The following is a 20,675-nucleotide window of genomic DNA, read 5'->3' on the forward strand; positions in this document are numbered from 1 at the left end:
GGAAAGTAGACTTCCCCAGCCCAGTTGCACACTCCTAAACCTGGATGTGATTTTTGTAGGTGTTATTTTAATTGCCACCTCCACTTCCACTTCCCCAGCCTTCCAGTCCCCTGAAAATGTTACCCAGTGGGTTGGGGGACCCTGTTGAATGCAGTGAGCTGTCATTGTGTGTGGAGGAAGGGGAATCCCCCCCCCCCCCCGCCAAACCAGGCAGAGGCACTTTCTATGAGGGGAGTCCTTCTGTCAACAGAAGGCAGATCCTGGAGCCATCCATGTAGTCCATTATTGTTCAGCATAATCTACCCTCACCATGTGTTTTTTTCTAAATTAAGAATAGATTACTCATCAGCTTGTTGCTTTATTGGTTGTAAACTATCCATTGCTAGGATTTATGTATAACAAGATGTTTGATGTGTCTAAAACTTTATCCTTGCAGGAAGGGAAATAGAGCAAGTATTTAAAAAGCATGTTTTGCAGCAATTACCAGGGAGTTATTACCAGCAATTACCAGGGAGCAAAACATCTTCATCGATGTTGCCTAGTGCTTTACCATATGAATTAAATTCAGACAAAATTGCTAGTAAGTAAAGACTATTGTATTGGGGAAGATTGGGATTGTGCTTGAGGAGTGAATGTAAAACAGGGGTCCTGATTTAGGCAGTGAATAAGGGAGTATTTGACAAGAAGATAGCAGAATTCAGGAAGAGAAGATAATCTTATAATAAGCCAAGTCTCATTCATCAATCTATTTTGTAGTGAAATGTTTGCATGCAGAAATCCCAGGAAGGAAACAATACCAGAGATACTCTACATTTCCAGAGAAAGTTACCCAAAAAGTAGATTTAGAATGTTCTAATCTGAATAGTTTACATTTTAATTCTGTGCATGTAGAGTTAAACAGCAACACATACACACACACAGAGAGAGAGAGAGAGGTTCTGACAAGATCCTGTCCTAGAACCATGGGCTGCATGTGTATTCTTTCCAAGACTTGGGGATGTATCTAGAGTTAAACTGGATCAACTCCGCTGGCAGAAATACACTTCCTCTCCTTGAAAATTTTAGATAGATTATCAGGAGACCCTGCTAAATGGGGTGGGCTGAGGTGTGCGTGCGGGAGGAGGATACCCCCAAATTGGGCAGAATTTACTCCCCCACCCCCAAGTCCAGACAAGCAGCCAACACTGTCAAATATGATCATGCAAAGCATGGGTAACTGGTTCAGGGCGGCCAGTTACACATTGCCAAAACAGAGGACATGGGTTGCACAGAAATTGCATATGCTAAGTTATATGTATAGATGCAACTTTAGAAATAATTACTAAAATTTAAATACAAAATACATCTCACCACAGTGGGGAAGTCGGTGAGCCTGCTCAGTGTGCTGACCAGCTGCTAACTGTTGATGGGTAATGTCAGGGCCTCTGCTCCTCCTTCTTTTGGTTTCCTATGGTTCTTTATCTTTAAACTTGACTTGAACTCAACAGTCGTTCAGTAGTGGAGCCTTTCAAATAGAGGACTGTCCTCTGTAAAGTAGGACACCTGCCAGCGTAGATTTGATGCAGTACAGATCACCCATATGCAGGTCTGGATTGTAGATATACAAAATATTTTAAAAGTTTAATAATATATTTATTGCCTTAACTCAACCATCGTTTTGTTTCAGGCGACGTTGCGATGCAAGAGATACTAGAGTATAACAAGAGTCTGCTTCCAAGCCATAGAGCAAATCTGCAGCAAGCACTACAACTTGCACAGCATCAGTTACAACAGCAACAACAACAGCAACAACAACAAAGTAACGCCCTCTGTAAGTAATAGATTAATTGTGTATACAAAGATGGCTTTCAAATTTATTGTTACTTTTCCAGGAAGCCAGTGGGTATTTTGTTGCTGTTGTGAATAATTTGATTTAAAATTAAATGAAATCAGAACAGGTTAGAGTTTACAGAACATTTTAGTACTCAAATATTTTAAGGGGTGAGTTGTTTCTTTTTCTCTGTGAGTGCATTTTTCATGTATTGTCCAACTGATTGAAAATAATAATCGTCAACAACTTTTTTCAGAGTTTGTTAGAGACTAATCCCAGGACTTGCAGATTATGTTCCACAAAAGTGACCTGTACATATTTTTAAAATTCCAATTCTCACATTATAACATGGTTCTAACCAAATTTCTGTGCTAACATTTTTATTTGTCCTTGGAATGTAAATGTATGTGCTTATGTGTAACTATTCTCTTAATAGTGTAAATTCTCTCTGATGGTTTCACTGCAATCTCCCTGAACCCAGCCCTCCACCTCCGTACTTTATGAATGTATATTTTATTAGCTTCTCTAAAAAGAATACCCAAACTTTCAGATTTCTTATCTATTACACTTCTTATCTTCCCTTGGATCTTGCATTATAAGGTAAGGATGTCATCAGCTCAGCGTTTTATCGCATGTTCATTACTGCCCACTCACATTTTTTGCACATCCTTCTGATGACGCTGTCCTCCTGCCCCTTCTGGTCTTTTTTCCGCAACAAAATAGACCTCGGTAAATCCGATTTATTTTTTAAAAGCCAACCTTGCTGCCATTTCCTGCTGTGTGCAGGAAAAACAGTGCAATAAAAACGCCCACTGAATGGGCCATGTGGTTGTTGCTGTTTCCTCTTTCTTTCTCTGTGTAAAGAAATCCTTATTGTGGGACAGCAGCAGGAGGCCATAGTGATGGTAGGGAAATGCAACCCCACCCCATCTGATGATGCTCTAAGAATGCTTTACTTTAAAAGACCTTTCTTGTAACCTCCAGAAGGCATTCCTTACAATCAGAATGGCACTTCCTGCCAGAGCAGTGGGCAGTCTTTACTTTAGCAGCTGCTGCAGGGGGAGGGATCACCTTCCTTAACATTCAGAGCAGTTGGGTCCTTTGGACCTTCCCCCCTGTTGAGTTTGACCAGCCACTGCTGCTGAATTTTCTGCGGCAGCAGTGGGAAAAATTAGGAATTTTTCAAGGAAACAGGTTGTGCAGAGAGCCCACACCTTATTTCCAAGCAGAATCACATTTCTGCAGTGCAATTGCACTTCAAAACAGGTCGGGTGCTGTTTCTTTGAAACGTCACCACATTTTTTGTCACTTCCACCACTGTGGTGGCAAATTTGGCAGGGATGGTGGCATGGCTAGAGAATGTCATATATGTGTTTTCCCCCTGGCCTGCCCCCTGGCCAGCTTGGGTTGATTCTATGTCCCTTCTTGGCTTTAGGGCAGGCACCCAGACTAGGCGAAAGACAACAGAGCTGCAGGGAAAACTGTCACGATGTTCAGGCCTGCTCTAGCCTTCTGTAACCACTGTTACAGTAGCAAAGACATGCACGGCAATGCCAAGTATGAGGAGTGCACTAGCATTGGTCCAATTCCCTTCCTTATGTATAGAGCAGGCAAGGGTCCGTGCCATGGAATCACCAATTTTGGGATAGCATTCTGACCTACATTCATAGAGAGGGGTGTCAAGACTTGCAGGGGATGGGCCGTAATATAAAAGTCTTTTTGGTACCAATTTTTGTGACAAAGCACAAGTATGCAGCCAATGGAAGAGGTGAGCTGCCCTTCCAGTCCTACCAGTTGGTCATGTGTCCTACTTTACAGAGGACTGTTTTCTACTTGAAGGGCTGTCTGAAACAAGTCCCTTGGAGGTTTAAATTTAAAAGAACCATAAGAAGGGGGGCATGGCTCAGTGACAGAGCATTTGCTTGGCATGCACAATGTCCCAGGTTCAATCCTGGACATCCTAGTAGGCCTGAAAAAATTCCTGCATGAACCCTGGAGAGCCACTGCCAGATGGACCAGTGGTCTGTCTCAATATAAGGCAGTTTCCTATGCTTCTCTGTAAGAGGAGAGGGCTTGAAGTTGCCTCTTTACTTCACAACAACCCTGTGTGGTAGGTTAGGTTGAGAGACAGTGACTGGCTCAAAGTCACCCAGTGAGCATCATGGCTGAGTGGGGACTAGAACCCAGATCTCCAGAGTCTCAGTCCAACACTCTATCCACTACACCACACTGGCTATCCATGGAAATATGTGAGAGCGAAAGGACAAATACCCCAAATTAATCCCAGAGGAACCGAAATCTTCCTTTGGGTGATGGGGAGGGGTTGGAATTGTTGGCCCAGTGCTTCTACTCAGAAGTGAAGGAATTAAACGACATATCCTGGCTTCCAGGCACACACTCAGTGAAGCTCTTCTCGTGTTCTGTCTTGACTGCCATATCTTTGGACACCAAGGAGCATGTCTCTGTTGCTATCAGTGGGCAAGCATTACTCCAGTATAACCCATGGTGGTGTACAGAATCACTCATCTGTTAGCATGGTGATGTGGCAAAAGCAGATGACCTCTCTTTGGCTCATAGTCCTCACACTCAGTAAATGCTCAACTAATAAAGACAGAAATTACGTACCTACCTTTTATTGCCCATTAGATTATTATGCATATTGCGCTGTGTCTATGGTATTGTTTTACTTTTTTAAAAAATGTACTTAGCAGATGCTATAAAGTTTTAAAATCTTGTACAAAGCAACTACAATTTTAATGTGAAGTTGTAATTTGCTTCACTGAAACATTTGTATTTCTAACACTTTAAAAAAATATTCCTATCAAGTAAATGAATTGGAAAAACAGCTGTGTGGATGAAACTATCGATTTTATATCACTTCTCTGTCTCACAGTCACTCAAATCTTTTTATGTTTTAATTTGCAGCAGAAAGACTTAGAAAAATGTCAGTATTTTTCCCCCAACCACCTGGCACAACTAGGTTCCATGAGTATTCTACACAACCCCCAAGACCAGGTAAGCCAAGAAGCTGAGTATATAAAGAAAATATTTCTTAGTTTTTTAAGGAGAAAAAAATTATTATTATTATTATTATTATTATTATTATTATTATTATTATTATTATTATTATTATTTGCATTTATATACCACCCCATAGCTGAAGCCCTCTGAGCAGTTTACAAAGATTAAAACATGGAACATAAAAAACAAATATACAAAATTTAAAACCATAAAAAGCATAAAAACAGATTACATACAATGGCAGGATCTACACTACTGCTTATAACGGTTTATAATGGTTTTGACAACTGTTCAGGCCCAGGACACATTACATATGCCGTTTTCAAACCGTTTTTAAAGTGTTGTATCCTGCTTGGTGTAGATCTGGTCAATATCTATTCTGGGTCAATTAAAAACTGAACATATGCTGTTAAATGCCTGGGAGAAGAGAAAAGTCTTGACCTGGCTCTGAAAAGATAATAATTTTGGCACCAGGTGAGCCTTGTCGGGCAGAGGGTTCCATAATTGGGGGGCCACTACTGAAAAGGCCCTCTCTCTTGTCTCTGTCCTCTGAGCTTCCCTCAGAGTAGGCACCCAGAGAAGGGCCTTAGATGTTGAGCTTAGTAGATTCATGTCAGGAGAGGCATTCTGTCAGGATCCATTTCATACTTGGCCCATTCAGAAGACACCTTAAACCATGGCTTTAACCACTGCAAATAAGGCCTTTTACTTTATTCACCATGGTTAAAGCCATGGTTTAAGGTGTCTTCTGAACGGAGCCAGTATAGGCCCAGAAAGTTAAAGGCTGCATTAAACAGAGAGGATATAGACTTCTTTGCCTAATTCAATGGAACTAGGATCTGGGTCACATTCTGTCAGCCAGAAAGCTTGCAGGCTACTCTTAAGTCTTGTTGCATCAAGTACAATGGAGGCTTTTACCAAAACATCTCAGTCCTTTACAGCAGGGGTGCAGGATATCAAGCCTGGGGGACAAATCCCCCCCTTTGGGGTTCCCAATGCCCCCTTTCCCTGGCCCCACTGATGGTTTTGTGGTTCTCTGACTTTTGTGCAGTTTTTCTCGATTCTTAAAGGTTAAAATGCCTCTCCTAAGGCTTAATTACTGGGAGGAAGAACTATTTAAAATATGCTGGTTTTAAAAAAAAAATTGTCCCACCCACTTTGACTTTGGCTCTGCCCACCCATAGAATGCAGACTCCAGAGTTTCTCTGAAATTGAATTTGGCCCCTGGACTGAAAGAGGTTCTGCACCCCTACTTCACATTTATGAAGTGTAAAGTACATGGGATGGTTCTTCCAGTTCCCAAAAACCTAAAGTGGGAGGAGCCAGCGGAAGCACAGAAAGCATGCATAGGGTATAAACATGCATGCTGAAGAATAAAAAGCAAGTCGTGCAAGACGTAATTACTAAAGTAGTCAAGACATTATTGTTTTGGAAGCGTTTCATAATAACCACAAAAACTTAAAAATATGAAAGCTGAGTGCCAAATGTTATGTGTGTTTGCAGATTGTGCAGCACACACAGTTGTGATTAAACCAATATTTAATTCCAGAAACTGAATCAATTTGAACATTGATGGATGCTAGATACTTATAATTCTTAGTACGTTCTTTTTCATTTTTCTTCCACATGATGCCCGATTTCCCTGTTCTTTTTTCCACACTACTTTGACCAAACATACATGTCAACACAATTAGGAGACGAAATAGTTTGGCTGAGTAAACGTTCTTACTTCTTTAGATTTATTTTTAATGCCTACTCTGTATATTTATGCATTTGTTGCCTCTCTTAACCTTCAGTCACCAAGAAATGTGAGGAGTTGTTAGTTATTATTTCTTCTATGCAATAGGTTTATAACTATTTTTGATCAGCTACAGTAGACATTTCTAAATTCAAAACATTCTGTTTTGAATATTACATTTTCTTTATTTTCTGTACAGCATGGGAAGCAAACCAGTTACCACAAAAGGACTATGCTCAAAAACTGTATTTATTGAAGAGAAAGCTCCTGGGACCAGATATGAAAGGTATTTTATATCCTTAAACAAGGGTTTTATATTTTCTTTGGACCCAGAGAGGGGGAAAGTAAAATGATATTCAAGACATTGGGCTGGATCTAAATTTAATCACGATTCCAATGTAAGAGAGATAAGTTTCTTTCTGTAGGCTGGCAGAATGAGAGCTGCATGTTAGTGAAAACAGAGGAAACCACAGACTTTCCAGGGATGCTATATCCATTCATTTTAGCCCTTACATCTAAAAAAGCAGGATTGACACTCTTTCCCTTTTAGTATGTCCCTAATAAGCCATGTAGAAAGTGAGTGAGTGTGTTGATTTATATTAGAATCAGAGTGGCAAAATTAGGGGCTAATTCACATGTCCATGTATGTTACGTGATCTCTGAAAGATTGCTCGATACTTTGAACTGTACATGTGAATTAGTTCCATTGAAAAGCATTGGGCTGAATCCAGACTTAGGGCTCCGTCACATGTAATTTCCCCCCTGCTTTGTCTCCGTGTTTTGTTTTGTTTTTTAACCTCCAATGCTCTTTCGCTTGTTTGCTCTTCCACTCCACTCCACCCCGCCCCCTTCTCTTTCTCCCTCCAGTTCATTGGTTGCTCCTTTCCCCCTGTAACAAGCCAGGTCCTGTCAAATGAGTACTTCAACCAGACTGCCTTTCTGCCTGGCAAAAATGGAACAACCCTGGCTCTTTGGGGGCATAGAGGGAGTACAATCCTGTTTCTGCAGAGATTTGGCATTGTACAATTTTAAAAAAATGTTTTTGAGCCTGAGATGCAGCCGGCTGCTGGGAGAGATTGCTTTCCCCTGCCAGGACCTGATGCAATCCGTTCAAGCCACCAGTAAGGCCCCTGTCACAACACATGCCCCCAACAAAGGAAAACGCGCTTAGGCAAAATAATCCAGACTAGGCGTTCTGGGGAAAGGCTGGGGAAGAGGCGGGGTGTCAGCAGGACAAGCACAGCGTCATATGAGTACCGTGTTGCAAATCCACACACCAGGCATGGTGAGACCGCTTGTGTGATGGTGCTCTTAGTCATGCTTAGAGTAATCAGTTGAAATCACTGGAACTTAGCCATGACTAACTTGTGATGATTACGTCCCATTGATTTCAGTGGGTTTGCTCCAAGCATGATCCAATCCATTATACCTGGAGATGACATTGGGCGATGTTTTTCCTTCCATTATTGACTTGTACTTAACATCTGACTTGTGTGAGTTGCATCCAATTCTTGTATGCAATATTTATATTCTGATAAATATACTTGTGCAGATGTGCCCATCTTTAGCTCAGGAAATAACCTAGCCTTCAATGTGACTGGAGCAGCAAAGAATTCCATAAATACCCTTGTGCCTATACTTCCTCTCTTACAGTATAGTCAGCCCATATTTACAACTACCTTGGACCTCACCATTTTACTACATTCATGTTTGAAAAATGGAGGGGAGGATTCTTTCTCCTTTTGCTGCTGTACATCTGGCATTCTATGTCTGTTGATCCATCATAGATGGGGAAGGGGAGATGGATGATAAACTCAAGCAATCCTCTGTAGTAGTTTTTTCAGGATACTTCCTATGTAAGTTGAAAGTACATTGAAACCATAACAGAAGGTTGCTTCGTTTCCATTTCAAATAATAGCTGACATTTCAATTGGCATAGCATAGAAATATTTCTATTGTTGTTATTACTACAGCCAGTCATATTTATACTACACATTTGATGAACATTGTCCCTAATATAGAAATAAAATCAAGAAATACCAGGTAGGCTTTCAAAAGGTATGATGAAGTAATGGGGTTTGTGTTTAGGGTTAGGAGGAGCTCCTTTCTCATCTACTCAAGGACCAAGTTCTCTGGCTGGTCAGGACCAAGTAAGTTGAACATTCTGTAGTTCCTATCTTAAAGAGAATATAAATTAAGAAGAGGTTTCTTGAAACAATGACACGTTTAAAGGGAATTAGCTCGGAGTTTATAATCCTAATTTCTGTGCTAGCATACTTTTAAGCCTGGGATGCAAAACTTCTTTCAGCCCAAGGGCTGGATTCCATTTGGGAGAAGCTCTTGGGGGCCACATTCCAGTGGTGGACAAGACCTAAGGCAGAAGGGGTGGAGCCAGATACCAAAAATACCAGCGTATTTTAGCTTAAAGTAAGAACTTTAAACTAAAAGCTCTTTAGCTTAAGAGAGACGTTTCAACCTTTTAGAAAAGGGAGGGGGATGCACAAAAGCCAGGTAACCATGAAATGACTGATGGTTGTGGGAAAGGGGGCAGGGCCAATAAATTTTGCTAGTAAATTCTATAATTTGGATTGCCTGGAGTACTTTTGTCAGTATGGATCAGCTGAGGAGGGGGCTGTGGAGTGTGTGTGTGTGTGTGTGTGTGTGTGTGTGTAAGAATGAGAGAGAGAGAGAGAGAGAGAGAATGGTGTGTGCAAAGTGGGATGGTTATGCCCGCTTTAGACTCTGGAATGCAGGCTTCAGGTTTCTTGGCTGGCAATCTGGCCCTGAAGTTAAAAAAGTATCCAACACCAATTTAAACAGAACACTCATTAGTGAAATGGCATATTAGTCAGATATTAAAGCTTTTTTGATATGACTTAACTTTTCTTTGACTATGAAAACTTGCTGATAAGCAGTTATCTTGGAAAGAACTGTTTGTGCATAATTTGGAGAAATTTCAAACACTTTAAATGCATAGATTCTGCATAGATTTATTTGTGTGGAAGTATCGTGTATTTTGTAGTGTATGAAGGACAATATGATACAGATGACCGATGTATTGTGCTGATCTGAATATGGCACACTCAAACAGTAATTGTCAAATCAATTTTGAAGTAGCACTGTTAATTCCAACAGGAGAAATCCATAGTATCTTATTCAAATGCTCGGACCTTACTGTTTGCTGCATCTGAATACAAGCATTTTAATTGGGTACCTTAAACATGATGCGAGTGCAGCATTGCAAATCATACCAGATATTTTGTTCTTCAAACAAACTACCATTTACCTAGCAAACAATTGTCTAGCCCCATCTGCTGGTCCTGCAGTCCATCAGCTACCAACCAGGTGACCATTTCTCACTATTCCCGGTCTCTGGTTTACTGAAAGCAATGCATCTGATAGCAGGAAAGACACTGTGGGTTTCATTTTTCACCATTTTTTTAAAAAAAAATATATGCATACCTAGAACAACAAAGCCCAGTATTATCTACTCATACTCAAAGCATGAGTAGATACTCTAGCACAGCCTTCCTCAACCTGGGGCACTCCAGATGTGTTGGACTACAACTCCCAGAATGCCCCAGCCTCTCGTAAAGGTCTTTTTCATGAACTGCTCACTGGTTGTCTAACTGGAGATGAACTGGGACCTTCTTTATGCCAAGCATTACTCCTTTTTCTAACCCAACTCACATTTGCGATAGGCACTGATGGAACCAGATTTTCACATAGTAATCCAAAATGTACTTTATATCATTATAGTAACTAAATTATAGTTATACAGAACAATTATGTTTCATTTTTAGGATACAATCGTTATTTGTGGAAAGGGATGCAATCCCTTCAAAAAACCTGGATCTTTCCAAGCCATAAACGAACAATTAAGACATCAGTGACTTTATTCTAAATCTTTTTATGGATTAATTCAACGATGAAGCCATTTTACAAAACTCATCTTTGTGGAATTGTGAAAAGGAAACATTCAGATGTATGTCATTGTATGAGTCTGTTCTGAGAGCTGTGCCAAAAGTTGATTGCACTGGAATGACAGTTAAAATATATGAAACCTGAACCACCAAAGCTCAAAAAGTGATCATTTTAATCATTACATTAATGTAGATTACATTATTTCTAACCAAAATTACATTTTTGTGGTACAATACTATTGGCCCTGCAATCTGATGTTTGAAACATCAGTCTAGATCCTTGGCATTAGAATTTTGTCACAAAACCCAGATAGAAGTCACATGGCACCAACAAATAAAATTGAGTTCTGCTTTACTTCATATTAAGTAAAACACCTTGCTTTTCCTTAGATGAATTGCTTGCCCTCCCAAGCTTGCATTACATACATGGTTAATAGCACAGTTAACAATATTTTTAAAAATAAGGATGTTGAAAATCAGCCTTATCTTTGAATACAGATGATAGCATTAGCAGAACTGGATTTTAAATTCCAGAAAAATAAGGTAGATGTTTTCCTCGAGTGGCGCAGAGTGGTAAGCGGCAGTTACTGCAACTGAAACTCTCCCCATGGCCTGAGTTCGATCCCAGCGGAAGCTGGTTCTCAGGCAGCCAGCTCAGTTCAACTCAGCCTTCCATCCTTCCGAGCTTGGTAAAGTGAGTACCCAGCTAGCTGGGGAAAGGTAACCATGACTGGGGAAAGCAATGGCAAACCACTCCACTACAAAGTCTGCCAAGAAAACGTCAGCAAAAGCAGGCGTCCCTCTAGGAGTCTGTAATGTCTCAAGTGCTTTGCACGAGAGGTTCCTTTCCTTCCTTTCCTATAATGTTCTTTCTGAATTATTCAACCTAGAAAGTAAGGTTCATATATGCATGCACATAGAGGGAAGTGGGGGCTTGTCTACAGCTTGTTTACTCTGACTGAAATGCAGATATTCATGTTTTAGGTTACATGCTGCAGCTGTCCATTTGCTGCAGCGCCAGGTTTTTAACCCGATAATGCGCATCTTCGCATTTGCAATTTACCGTGGCTTTTAGATCACGTCTGAGTTTGCACTGCGTTATGGCTATGTGTCTTTGGGGGGAGTTAAATTAGATTTTGACATGTGAGTGGAGCTTTGAGGGTAGGACAATGTGATTGGCCGATTTCCTGATTTTGCACCAACCGGCTGCCTCGTTCATTCATGCCGATTTTAGTTTGAAGTCTCTCTGCGGAGCTCTTCTTAAAACAAATTTATTTATGTATTTATATATTTATTGTATTTCTGTACTGCACAATATGCGAAGCTCTCTGGGCAGTTCATAAAAACAAAGAGGGGGAAATGGGCAGCCAGACGGAGACGTGTTCTGCTGCCTCATTCCTTTCCTGCTGCTGCCTCGTTCCTTTCCTGCTGCTGCCTCGTTCCTTTCCTGCTGCTGCCTTGTTCCTTTCCCTCTGCTGCCTCGTTCCTCCCCACCCCCGCTCCCGGTTTGCCTAAAGCTCAAAACAACCTAAGGCTTAGGTGGAACATTTGAAATTATCACAATGGAGGGCAACACAGGGCCCTGTCGCTTTTCTACTTCCCCTGTATGGGAAAGGGAAACGCTTTTTTAAAAGCTGTATTATGGCTCATTTTAATGACCACCACCTGGTCAGGGCTTATGGGTTAGCCCCTCGCTCTAGATAGCAGACAGGGTCCAATACTGTTGAACTTTTCAAGGGGGAGGGGTTACCCTACTATCCCAGACTGGGCCTTCCGGAATTGGTACAACAAGATCTATTAGTGCTTTTACTTTTATGTTCCCTCCCTTTTCCTGCCCAAACCACTTTAGCTAGGGAAGTCACTAGGTATTTGCGACCTCCCAAGCAAGCCTGGTTCCAGTCAGTGCCCCACACTGCCATTTCCATGCATGCTATCCTTTTTTATATTACAGTTAATTCCATGCATGCTTGGAAATGCAAATGGTGTTTTTGTGTCCCCTTCCCCGCCTGCTGTGGCCACCTAAGCCTTCCTCCATCCAGGGTTCAGGTGCAACTTCTTTAAAGAATGGCGACAGCAGGAGAGGGAGCTCGGTTCCTGGGAGGAAGTCACTCCACACCTGTTCTACAGGCCCCTTAGCACTAGTACCTTTGAGCGACAAGTGGCAGCCTTGAATAGTATCCTTGATTGTAATGGGGAGGGATCTCTTGCTAGTCAGTCTCAAGTAGAGGCATGACAGCTGCCCCTCCTCACACAAGGCCCACAGATGCAAGCAACTTGTACCTTCTCTGCAGTTGCCCTCAGCCTTCACTACCTGGGACTCAGGCTAGTTACAGCCAGCCCAGACACAATTGCAGGCAGATGTCAGGCTCACAGAGGAGAGCTCGACAGAAGCAGCGCTAGCACTGAGAGAGAGTTCCACTGCGTTAATACTGCAAGTGCCATCAGCAGCAGTGCAAGGAGGGTGAGCCGGTCCATAGACTCTGCAATAGCTTCACAGACACTCCCAGAGCTTAGAAGTAACGAAGCCCAGCCCCATTTCCACTCTTGGATCAGAGAAATGATTGCTCAGGAAATTAAGGGGTCTTTAGTGGAAGAGTAGCAGTGTCTTTTGCACTTAAAACTCAGGCCCGACATATTCCATAAAGAAAAGGCAGCACCACGACTCAAAACAAAGTCCTTCCACAAGAGGAGTCCCTCCTCTACCTCTTCAATGAATAGCCCTTCTGGAGAGTCCTCTAGCTCCAAGGAAGAGTCTGTCAAGTTGTTTTCCCCAGATTGCCATTTCTCCAATGTTAAGTTCAATTTGAACTCATGTTGAGAATTTTTTAAAACATTGCCACGGAAATATGTTTTTGTGTGTGCATTTCTCCGAATATATGCATTTCTGTATGTCATTTTGCCTAATATGCACATTTTTGCAAGCAAGTTTCCTAATATAGTGCATTTTAACATTATTTTCAGTCATTGTCACTTTCTGTGTGCACATTCCCTTAATATACACATTTTTGTATACGTTTTTTAATTGGAGAATTTCATTGCAAAATTCAAAAAGCAAGTGACGCTGAGGTGACCTCCTATGACAAGGTGTGAATGAATGGCAGGTAGTTTGGAGGCCTGTGGTCATCCAGGGCTTGGTGCCACTGAGAATCTCCAGAGGTGTCATTCTGGCAGCCTCAGGGCTGTGATTACAGGGCCAGGGTCAATACTCTGGAATCAGCGGCGGGCAAGGCCACAAGCGCTCCATCACTCCTGGAGCCCAGTAAGCCCACCTTCCCTGCCAAGGCATGCTGGGAGTTATAGGCATTTTGTGGCTCGTTGCAGGGGCTGTGCAGGATGAGGTGGCTACTCTCTGAAATGGCTGTCAAAGCCTCAGACTGCCGAGGCCAAGCCTTGCACAGCCCTCCTACAATGGATGGCTTTTCCAATACAGAGCCATGTAATTTGGTTGATATCTGCACCCAGCATTCACCAAGGTTCTTGTAACTTTAGTGGTCCACTTGAGAATGAAGGGCATCTATCCCACAATACCCTCATCCTATCACTATTCAGGCAGATGGCTTTGGATGATGTTTGGCTGCTACTCTACTTTCAATACCATTGACCATCGTATCCTTCCAAAGCATCTGTCTGAGCTGGGACTTGAGAGTATTCTTATACAGTGTCTCCTACCCATCTCGGAGGAGTGAATCCAGAAGATGGTTCTGGGGGATTTCTGTTAGCCTGTGATGTTCTCAGGGCTTCATCTTATCCCCCATGCTATTTAACTTACACACACCACTGGGAGGAGAGGTTGTCCGAAGTTTTGAGGTTCAATGCCACGAATATATTGATGACAACCAACTCTGTCTCCCCTTTCCAGCTAAATCCAAGGAAGCTGCTGTTGGTAATAGACTAGATTACGAAATTGAAATTTATCCAGACAAGACCAAGGTGATCCCGGTTAGTTGAAAGGCAGATTAGAAAATAGAAACTCAGCCTGTGTTGGATGGGGTAAAACTTCCCCTGAAGACTCAGGCTTGCAGTTTGGATGTACTTCTGGATTCAGGCCTGAACCTGGTTGTCCAGGTTTCAGCGGTGGCCAGGTGTTTATTTGTGCTCCTAAAGCTTGTGAGCCAACTGCACCTGTTCCTAAAGATGTCTGCTCTGGCCAGTCAAGCATACCTTATTTACCCCTCCCACTTGGACTATGTGGGGCTGCCTTTGAAAACTGTTCAGAAGCTTCAGCTGGGCCAGAATCCTACAGCCAGATTTTTGACCAGGCCTGATTTCTCTTATTTTAGCAGCTTCACCGGCTATTGGTCTGTGTCCAAGCACAATTTAAAGTGACGGTTATGGCCTAGAAAGCCCTATATAGCTTGTGACTAGGATACCTGAAAGTCCACCTTCTCCCATAACAGCCTGCCCAGGTTTTAAGAACTTGGGGAGAGGCCCTGCATTCTGTACCACCACCTGCAGAGGCATTTGGTTATGACACAAGGAAAGGCATTCTCAGTGGGAACACCTTGCCAAGGAAAGCTAGCTTGGGCCTCCTCTCTGCTGTCTTTCTGCTATTAAACTTCAAAGTTACTTCTGAACAAACTTATTTGTATCTGCACAATAATATTAGTGCTGGTTTGCATATTACTCCAGAGCTATAGAACCGTGTTCATTATGCATTACCCATTTCAATTTTATCTTAAACTTGTTCTTCCTAGACTGCTAAAATTTTAGAATGATATCCCACTAATTCTTACTGAAGGGAAAAAGTTGTCCTGACATATTTTAAGAACTCACAGGGGCACTAAAATGCACAATGTAGAAAAGAAGGCAGATGAGATGTTTTTAAGATTTTTTATTTAATAAATAACTTCCATGATAGCACTGTAAAAAGTGAACATTTGTTAAAATAAAAGGCACTTAAAACAATAATGTGGCTAGTATTGAATAGGTGACAGAATAAGGCAAATATACATGGCACAATGGTATCTCCTGACTGAGTCATGTTACATGACAATTATGCAATCTTAGCTACAGGATAAAGGCAAATTTACAGCCAAGACTGTGAAAGAAAATCAAGTTGTTTTCACAACAATAATCTTACACAAAATGAAATCAAATACATTAAAGAAAAATGTGACAAAGCACCAGGCTTTAACCCAAGCAAGAATATATTTTTTAAAAAATTAAAAAGTTAAGAGCACTAATGCATTTGGTCTTGGCAAACTACTTTTCAGTAATACAGCCAGGACTTGAATTTACAAAGGAAAGTTCTTAAATTACTGTGCATCGACATTATGAAAAAGAATGGCACAATATTAAAGCTATTGTTTGGGATCTATTTATTTCTGTTCTTATATGTAACCTTTGACAGTTTAAAATGCATATACACATATTAAATTGCCTTGAACAACATGGTTCCCATCTTATTCAACTTACTATATCCAATAAGGTTAATTAAGTCTTGCATACATTCCATATTTAACAAGCAAAAGTCAATTTTGTAGTTTACAAATAATTGTTTGGCTTGCATTTTAACCCTGCGAACCAAGCTCTGATCTGCCTATAAAGCTACAAACTATACTAATTTTAATACTTAGATTGCCTTAGCCATTTCACTCCAGATACACAAGGGAAAAAAGTCAAAAAAGGCACCATGTAACCTTAGTTGAGCAGGCTATGTAGTCTCAAGTTTTCTGTCAGTCCCTGGCACTGATTATTCACAAAAAAAACCTCTCCAAAAATAAAAAAGCATACTGTACATGTTTAAAATCTGCATAGAAAACAATCCTATATCTAATGTCATGAATTAGTAAATTCATTGCAGTATTGCCCTAAAGCTAGGTTACTGTGACTACAAAATTGCTACATTGCATACAGTGTTGTGAAGTTACACAGCAATTTTCATTTCCCCTCATATTTAGGATTCACCACAGTTGTCACTGCACTCTTGTATATAGGATTTTCACCCTAGAAGAAAAAAAAAGTTTATTAATATTAATTTTGACAAATGAAACAGATTACTGAAATAGTATATTTAAAAGTCCATTTAGTGGAAATATTTCAACGTACAGTCAAACCAGTACATAGTGCTCTATGTACATGTTGCAGCCATCACTGGATTGAAATAAGCAATCTTTTAAAAAAAAAAACAGCTAAAGATTTTCTAGCAACTTCAGCTTTTATTAAGCAACATGTCATTGATAAATTATTCCTTTAGAATATGCAAGGTGGTTAAAGTATGTGGACTGCAACTTTCACCGAAACGTTTTAATTTGCTTTCAATTAGACAGGATTGCACTGTTAGCGTTACATGCTTCTGTTGGCTCCCCATCCACCCTCCCACAAAAAAGTGCACATGGGATTATACCAGGTACCTGGAACGCACTCTTGTCAATGCAAAACAAATGTTGAAATGACTCTATCAGGAACATGCACAAATTAATTGCTAATTCATTATTCACAAGGCCTTAAGAGTGGGGCCAAATTGAAGTTCTAACCATTTACTTTACAGAAATCTGTGGTTGCCATATTCTTATTAGGGTTAACATAAGATTCACAAATTGGTTTCTTCATACGTCCAGAATTAGTCTGAAGGTGAACACAGCCATTCCCACTCTTAGCTATTCAAGTGCAGAGATAACAAACAGTAAGCGTATAGAACGGAGAGTTTATTGCTCAGGTACAAGCTCTATATCAGTCTACACCAACCTGGCACTCTCCAGACATTTTGAACTACAACTCGTATCAGCCACAATTCAGCATGGCCAATGGTTGGGGAGGACGGGAGTTGTAGTTAAAATTGTCTGGAGGGCGCCAGGTTGGGAAAGGCTGTTCTACACGAGCAAACTGTATAATAAGAACTCACTTGTTGTTTTCTAAATTATATAGATATGTTGTGACAATTGGTACAATTGACAAATATGATTATCTGATTTTGAATTGTATAATGTATCAATGTGAAGCTTACCAGACTTCGATAAACTTGGATTATGTGTAAGGATTAAGCATTGCTATGCTGATAAAAGACCAAAAGGTCCATCTTCCTAAGGCAACAGTTGCCTATTACAAACTAACTTCACAATTTCAATTTGTTTTTCTGTATGCCCATCGAACAACTCTGTACATGTAAACATGCAACACATCCATACACATACATGCTTAGGAATTACTGTGGTTTGCTCATGGCAATGCTTAAAAACATCTTTGAAGAAGCACTCATTATGCTTAAAACTAGGCTGCTTTAAACTTGGCAGAGAAGAAAAGCACGCAGTGACCTGGTTTGCACATAATAGCAAATTGTGGGTTAATTAACCCATGATTTGCTGTTATGTGCAAACTAGACAGGCAATTAGGGGAAAAGGGGGGGGGACAGGTTGTTCTGTAGGAGCACATAGCTAAACACTTCATTGCACAAGGACAACATAGAGGAAACTCTGATGTCTAATTTTCTCCTTGCTGCCAAGTTTGAATTTTAATGAAGGCACTGAGGAAGGCCAAACAAAACTCAGGGCCAAAGTGCAGTTTTGAGAGCCCTTGCTATCTGCAATATTGGAAACACAGAATATTGTGTTCCACATGGAACAGAGTCGCATTTCTATTGATTGCAGTGATGTAGTACTTACAACGTGGCCTGGAGTTACACATTTTAAAGTAAGGAAACAAAACTGAAGAGTCTCAAATAATGAAGAAATAGAGATTGTGAAATTTACAGAAGAAGAAAATGTAAAGGGAAGAAGAGGATGCATATGCCAAGTCAACTGCATGTTTACCCTATATGAACAACACAATTCTGTTTACCTAAAATTGGGATCCCCAATGTGGTGCTTGTGGATACTTTGCAGCATGCCCCAGATGTCTGGTAAAACTAAGGGGGGGGGGAAGAACCCCCTCCCCCACTGCTACATGCTAAGCTTGGGGGGAAGGGGAAGAGATAAAGAGGGGCAGCGGAACAACTATGGGAAGGGGGGAGTATTGAGTGTGTATGTGTTTTATATATTTAAGGTGTTCAAGTGACTTGTCTTTTACCATCACCAGGTTGCCTTCCTGCAAAATTGTTGTTCTGCTGCAGCCAAAAATTGTGGGTTCAAATAAGCAGTGTTGTTGTGTTGTTGTATTTTATGTATCAGACCCAATCTCAGCTTCTCAGGCTAGTTTCACATCAAAAAATATGAAACAGTGGCTTGTAAAATTTGTAAGAGTCAAGCAGTGATTAGCTAATGGCACATGCAGTTACTGTAAAGAAAGTGACATGCATAGAGAAAGAATGGAAAGGAAAATACGAACGGAAACTTAGAGACCAGCTTTACGTCCATAGTTTGGATTCTTGAAATTATTAATAGGACTCTTGTATATTGGGTTTTCTTGCTGAAGGTAGAAAAATTATCAATGTGGAATACAGAAGAGACAAAACATTCTCAAAACTCAAAATAGAAGGTCATGCTGTATCCTACATAAAATTGTTAGTTTCTTTGAAGTCTACAGTTGTATTCAGTGCCCTTCAAAAGAACAGGAATCATTTTAAAGACCCAAACCTTACTAAAGATACACTCTAAATGAACAAAAATGGTGCTTCTACACAGGATGTATTTGCATGATCCAACACAACCTCAATGTACCGGTTTTCCAAGTTTTCAAGAGTTATTTTAAATATGACGTCTCAAATTTATTCTTTCCATCAACTATATACATACAATGTACTGACTTTTAACAGAAGCTGTATATCTCAACTACATTGTGGTTAAGACACAGCAGATACCCATGAATGGAGTGAATTTGAACTTCTCCTGATAATGTGGTCGTCACCTAGAAAACCTATGTGACATAATTAAAGAATTAAAAGCTCAGAGCTAGACTCAAGAGGACAGACTTCTCTGTCCAAGTTACCTACTCCAGGTTGCTTGGTGATCTAGAGAAATGAAGCTTAGCTTAGTGTGTTTTTATCCTAGATAAACACATTCCTAAAATGCAGTGAACAAAATAAATAAATAAAAAATGCTGCTTTCTCTAGGAGTTCTGCATGGCCATTTAGGTTGATTAATATAGTGGCTCACCGCATCCCATTTTGCATTCATTTTTTCCTTCTCAAATTTTGCAAATTCTCTTCTGTCATGAATGATCATGAGTAGCTTCCAAATCAGCAATAAGGCAAGACCAATAAGAACAATTCCAGCAACCACACCAGCGACAATAGGAATGATGTCAGGGCCAGTCGGGCATTCTGGAGAACAAAGTAATGGAAGTGCAATTTAGCATAATGTAAAAACAACAATGCGTAAAATATCTCAATAATTTCTGCCACTCTAGAGGAGTATAACTAGAACAATTCTCAAATGAGCTTTCTGGAAACTAGATGTAGCTGCAAAGAAGGCTAATACGCTTTTAAGAATGCAACAATAGAACAATAGTTTCCAAGTCATGTGAAGTAATAGTTCCATTTTATTCTGTAGAAACTACTCAGACATTATCTTCAGTTCTGGTGCTGCACTTCAATAAGAGTGTAGACAAACTGGAATGGGTTTAGGGGAGGCCAATGAAGATGGTCAGCAGGAAAATAGGTCCTATGAGGAAAGATTGAAGGAGTTTGGAATGTGTAGCATGGAGAGAACAAGACTGAGGGACGACATGATAGCACTCTCCAAATACCTCAAGAGCTGTCACGCAGGAGAGGATAAAAACATGTTCTCCATGCTCCAAAGAGTAGAAGTAGATCAAATGGGCTTAAGTTACAATTGAACATTAGGAGAAAATGGCTTATCACTAAAAGCAGTTTGACAATTGAACCAATTGGTGGACTCTCGCCCCCTCTCTCACTGGAGATCTAGCAGAGGCTGGCAGCCACCTGTTAGGGATGCTCCAACTCTTGATTTTTTGCCTTGATCAAGGGGTTGGAACTGCATGCCCTACAAGTTACCCTCCAACTCGAAGAGCATGGATTTTAAGATTCTAAGAGTTTGTGGAGGAAATATAATGAAGAAATTTGGTAGGGCAAAGTCAGTTTGACAGAACTGGCTACAGCCTAGTGTATATTGTTACAAATATATGAATAGATTAAAATCTGCCATTTTCAGCAGGTAAAGAAATTGCAGGATATTAAATGCAGGATATCTATGCCAACAGCCTCCATTTTATCACAACATTGTTGAATCTTTAGGAGCACTTCAAAGTCATCATCCCTGAACTGCATTAAAAAAACCAAGTTGTGTAA

General features: G+C 40.6%; 2 protein-coding genes across 9 annotated transcripts in view; one reads left to right on the forward strand and one right to left on the reverse strand.

Moving 5' to 3' along the window:
• The window catches only part of LOC134398138 (restin homolog), a 79,869-nt gene that overhangs the window by 57,366 nt on the left and 1,828 nt on the right, over window positions 1-20,675 (forward strand). For 5 of the 7 annotated variants that reach the window (XM_063125386.1, XM_063125394.1, XM_063125424.1 and 2 more), the window contains 6 exons: window positions 437-580; window positions 1,667-1,810; window positions 4,736-4,825; window positions 6,769-6,855; window positions 8,658-8,719; window positions 10,373-13,504. In XM_063125386.1, coding sequence (XP_062981456.1) covers window positions 437-580; window positions 1,667-1,810; window positions 4,736-4,825; window positions 6,769-6,855; window positions 8,658-8,719; window positions 10,373-10,462 — 617 coding nt within the window. In that variant the 3' untranslated portion in view covers window positions 10,463-13,504. Of the gene's footprint in view, window positions 1-436; window positions 581-1,666; window positions 1,811-4,735; window positions 4,826-6,768; window positions 6,856-8,657; window positions 8,720-10,372; window positions 13,505-20,675 lie in introns of those variants that run through there. The other 2 variants (XM_063125401.1, XM_063125408.1) reach the window with 2 other exon arrangements.
• ITGB1 (integrin subunit beta 1) overlaps window positions 15,309-20,675 on the reverse strand; it is a 51,922-nt gene continuing 46,555 nt past the window's right edge. Inside the window, exons 15-17 of one of the 2 annotated variants that reach the window (XM_063125496.1) lie at window positions 19,522-19,688; window positions 18,755-18,835; window positions 15,309-16,438 (exon numbers count right to left, since the gene is read on the reverse strand). In XM_063125496.1, the coding sequence (XP_062981566.1) occupies window positions 18,761-18,835; window positions 19,522-19,688 (242 nt within the window). In that variant the 3' untranslated portion in view covers window positions 15,309-16,438; window positions 18,755-18,760. The remainder of the gene's footprint in view (window positions 16,439-18,754; window positions 18,836-19,521; window positions 19,689-20,675) is intronic. The other variant, XM_063125504.1, reaches the window with a different exon arrangement.

Source organism: Elgaria multicarinata, chromosome 1 (genome assembly GCF_023053635.1).
Source record: "Elgaria multicarinata webbii isolate HBS135686 ecotype San Diego chromosome 1, rElgMul1.1.pri, whole genome shotgun sequence".
NCBI classification, from domain to species: domain Eukaryota; kingdom Metazoa; phylum Chordata; class Lepidosauria; order Squamata; family Anguidae; genus Elgaria; species Elgaria multicarinata.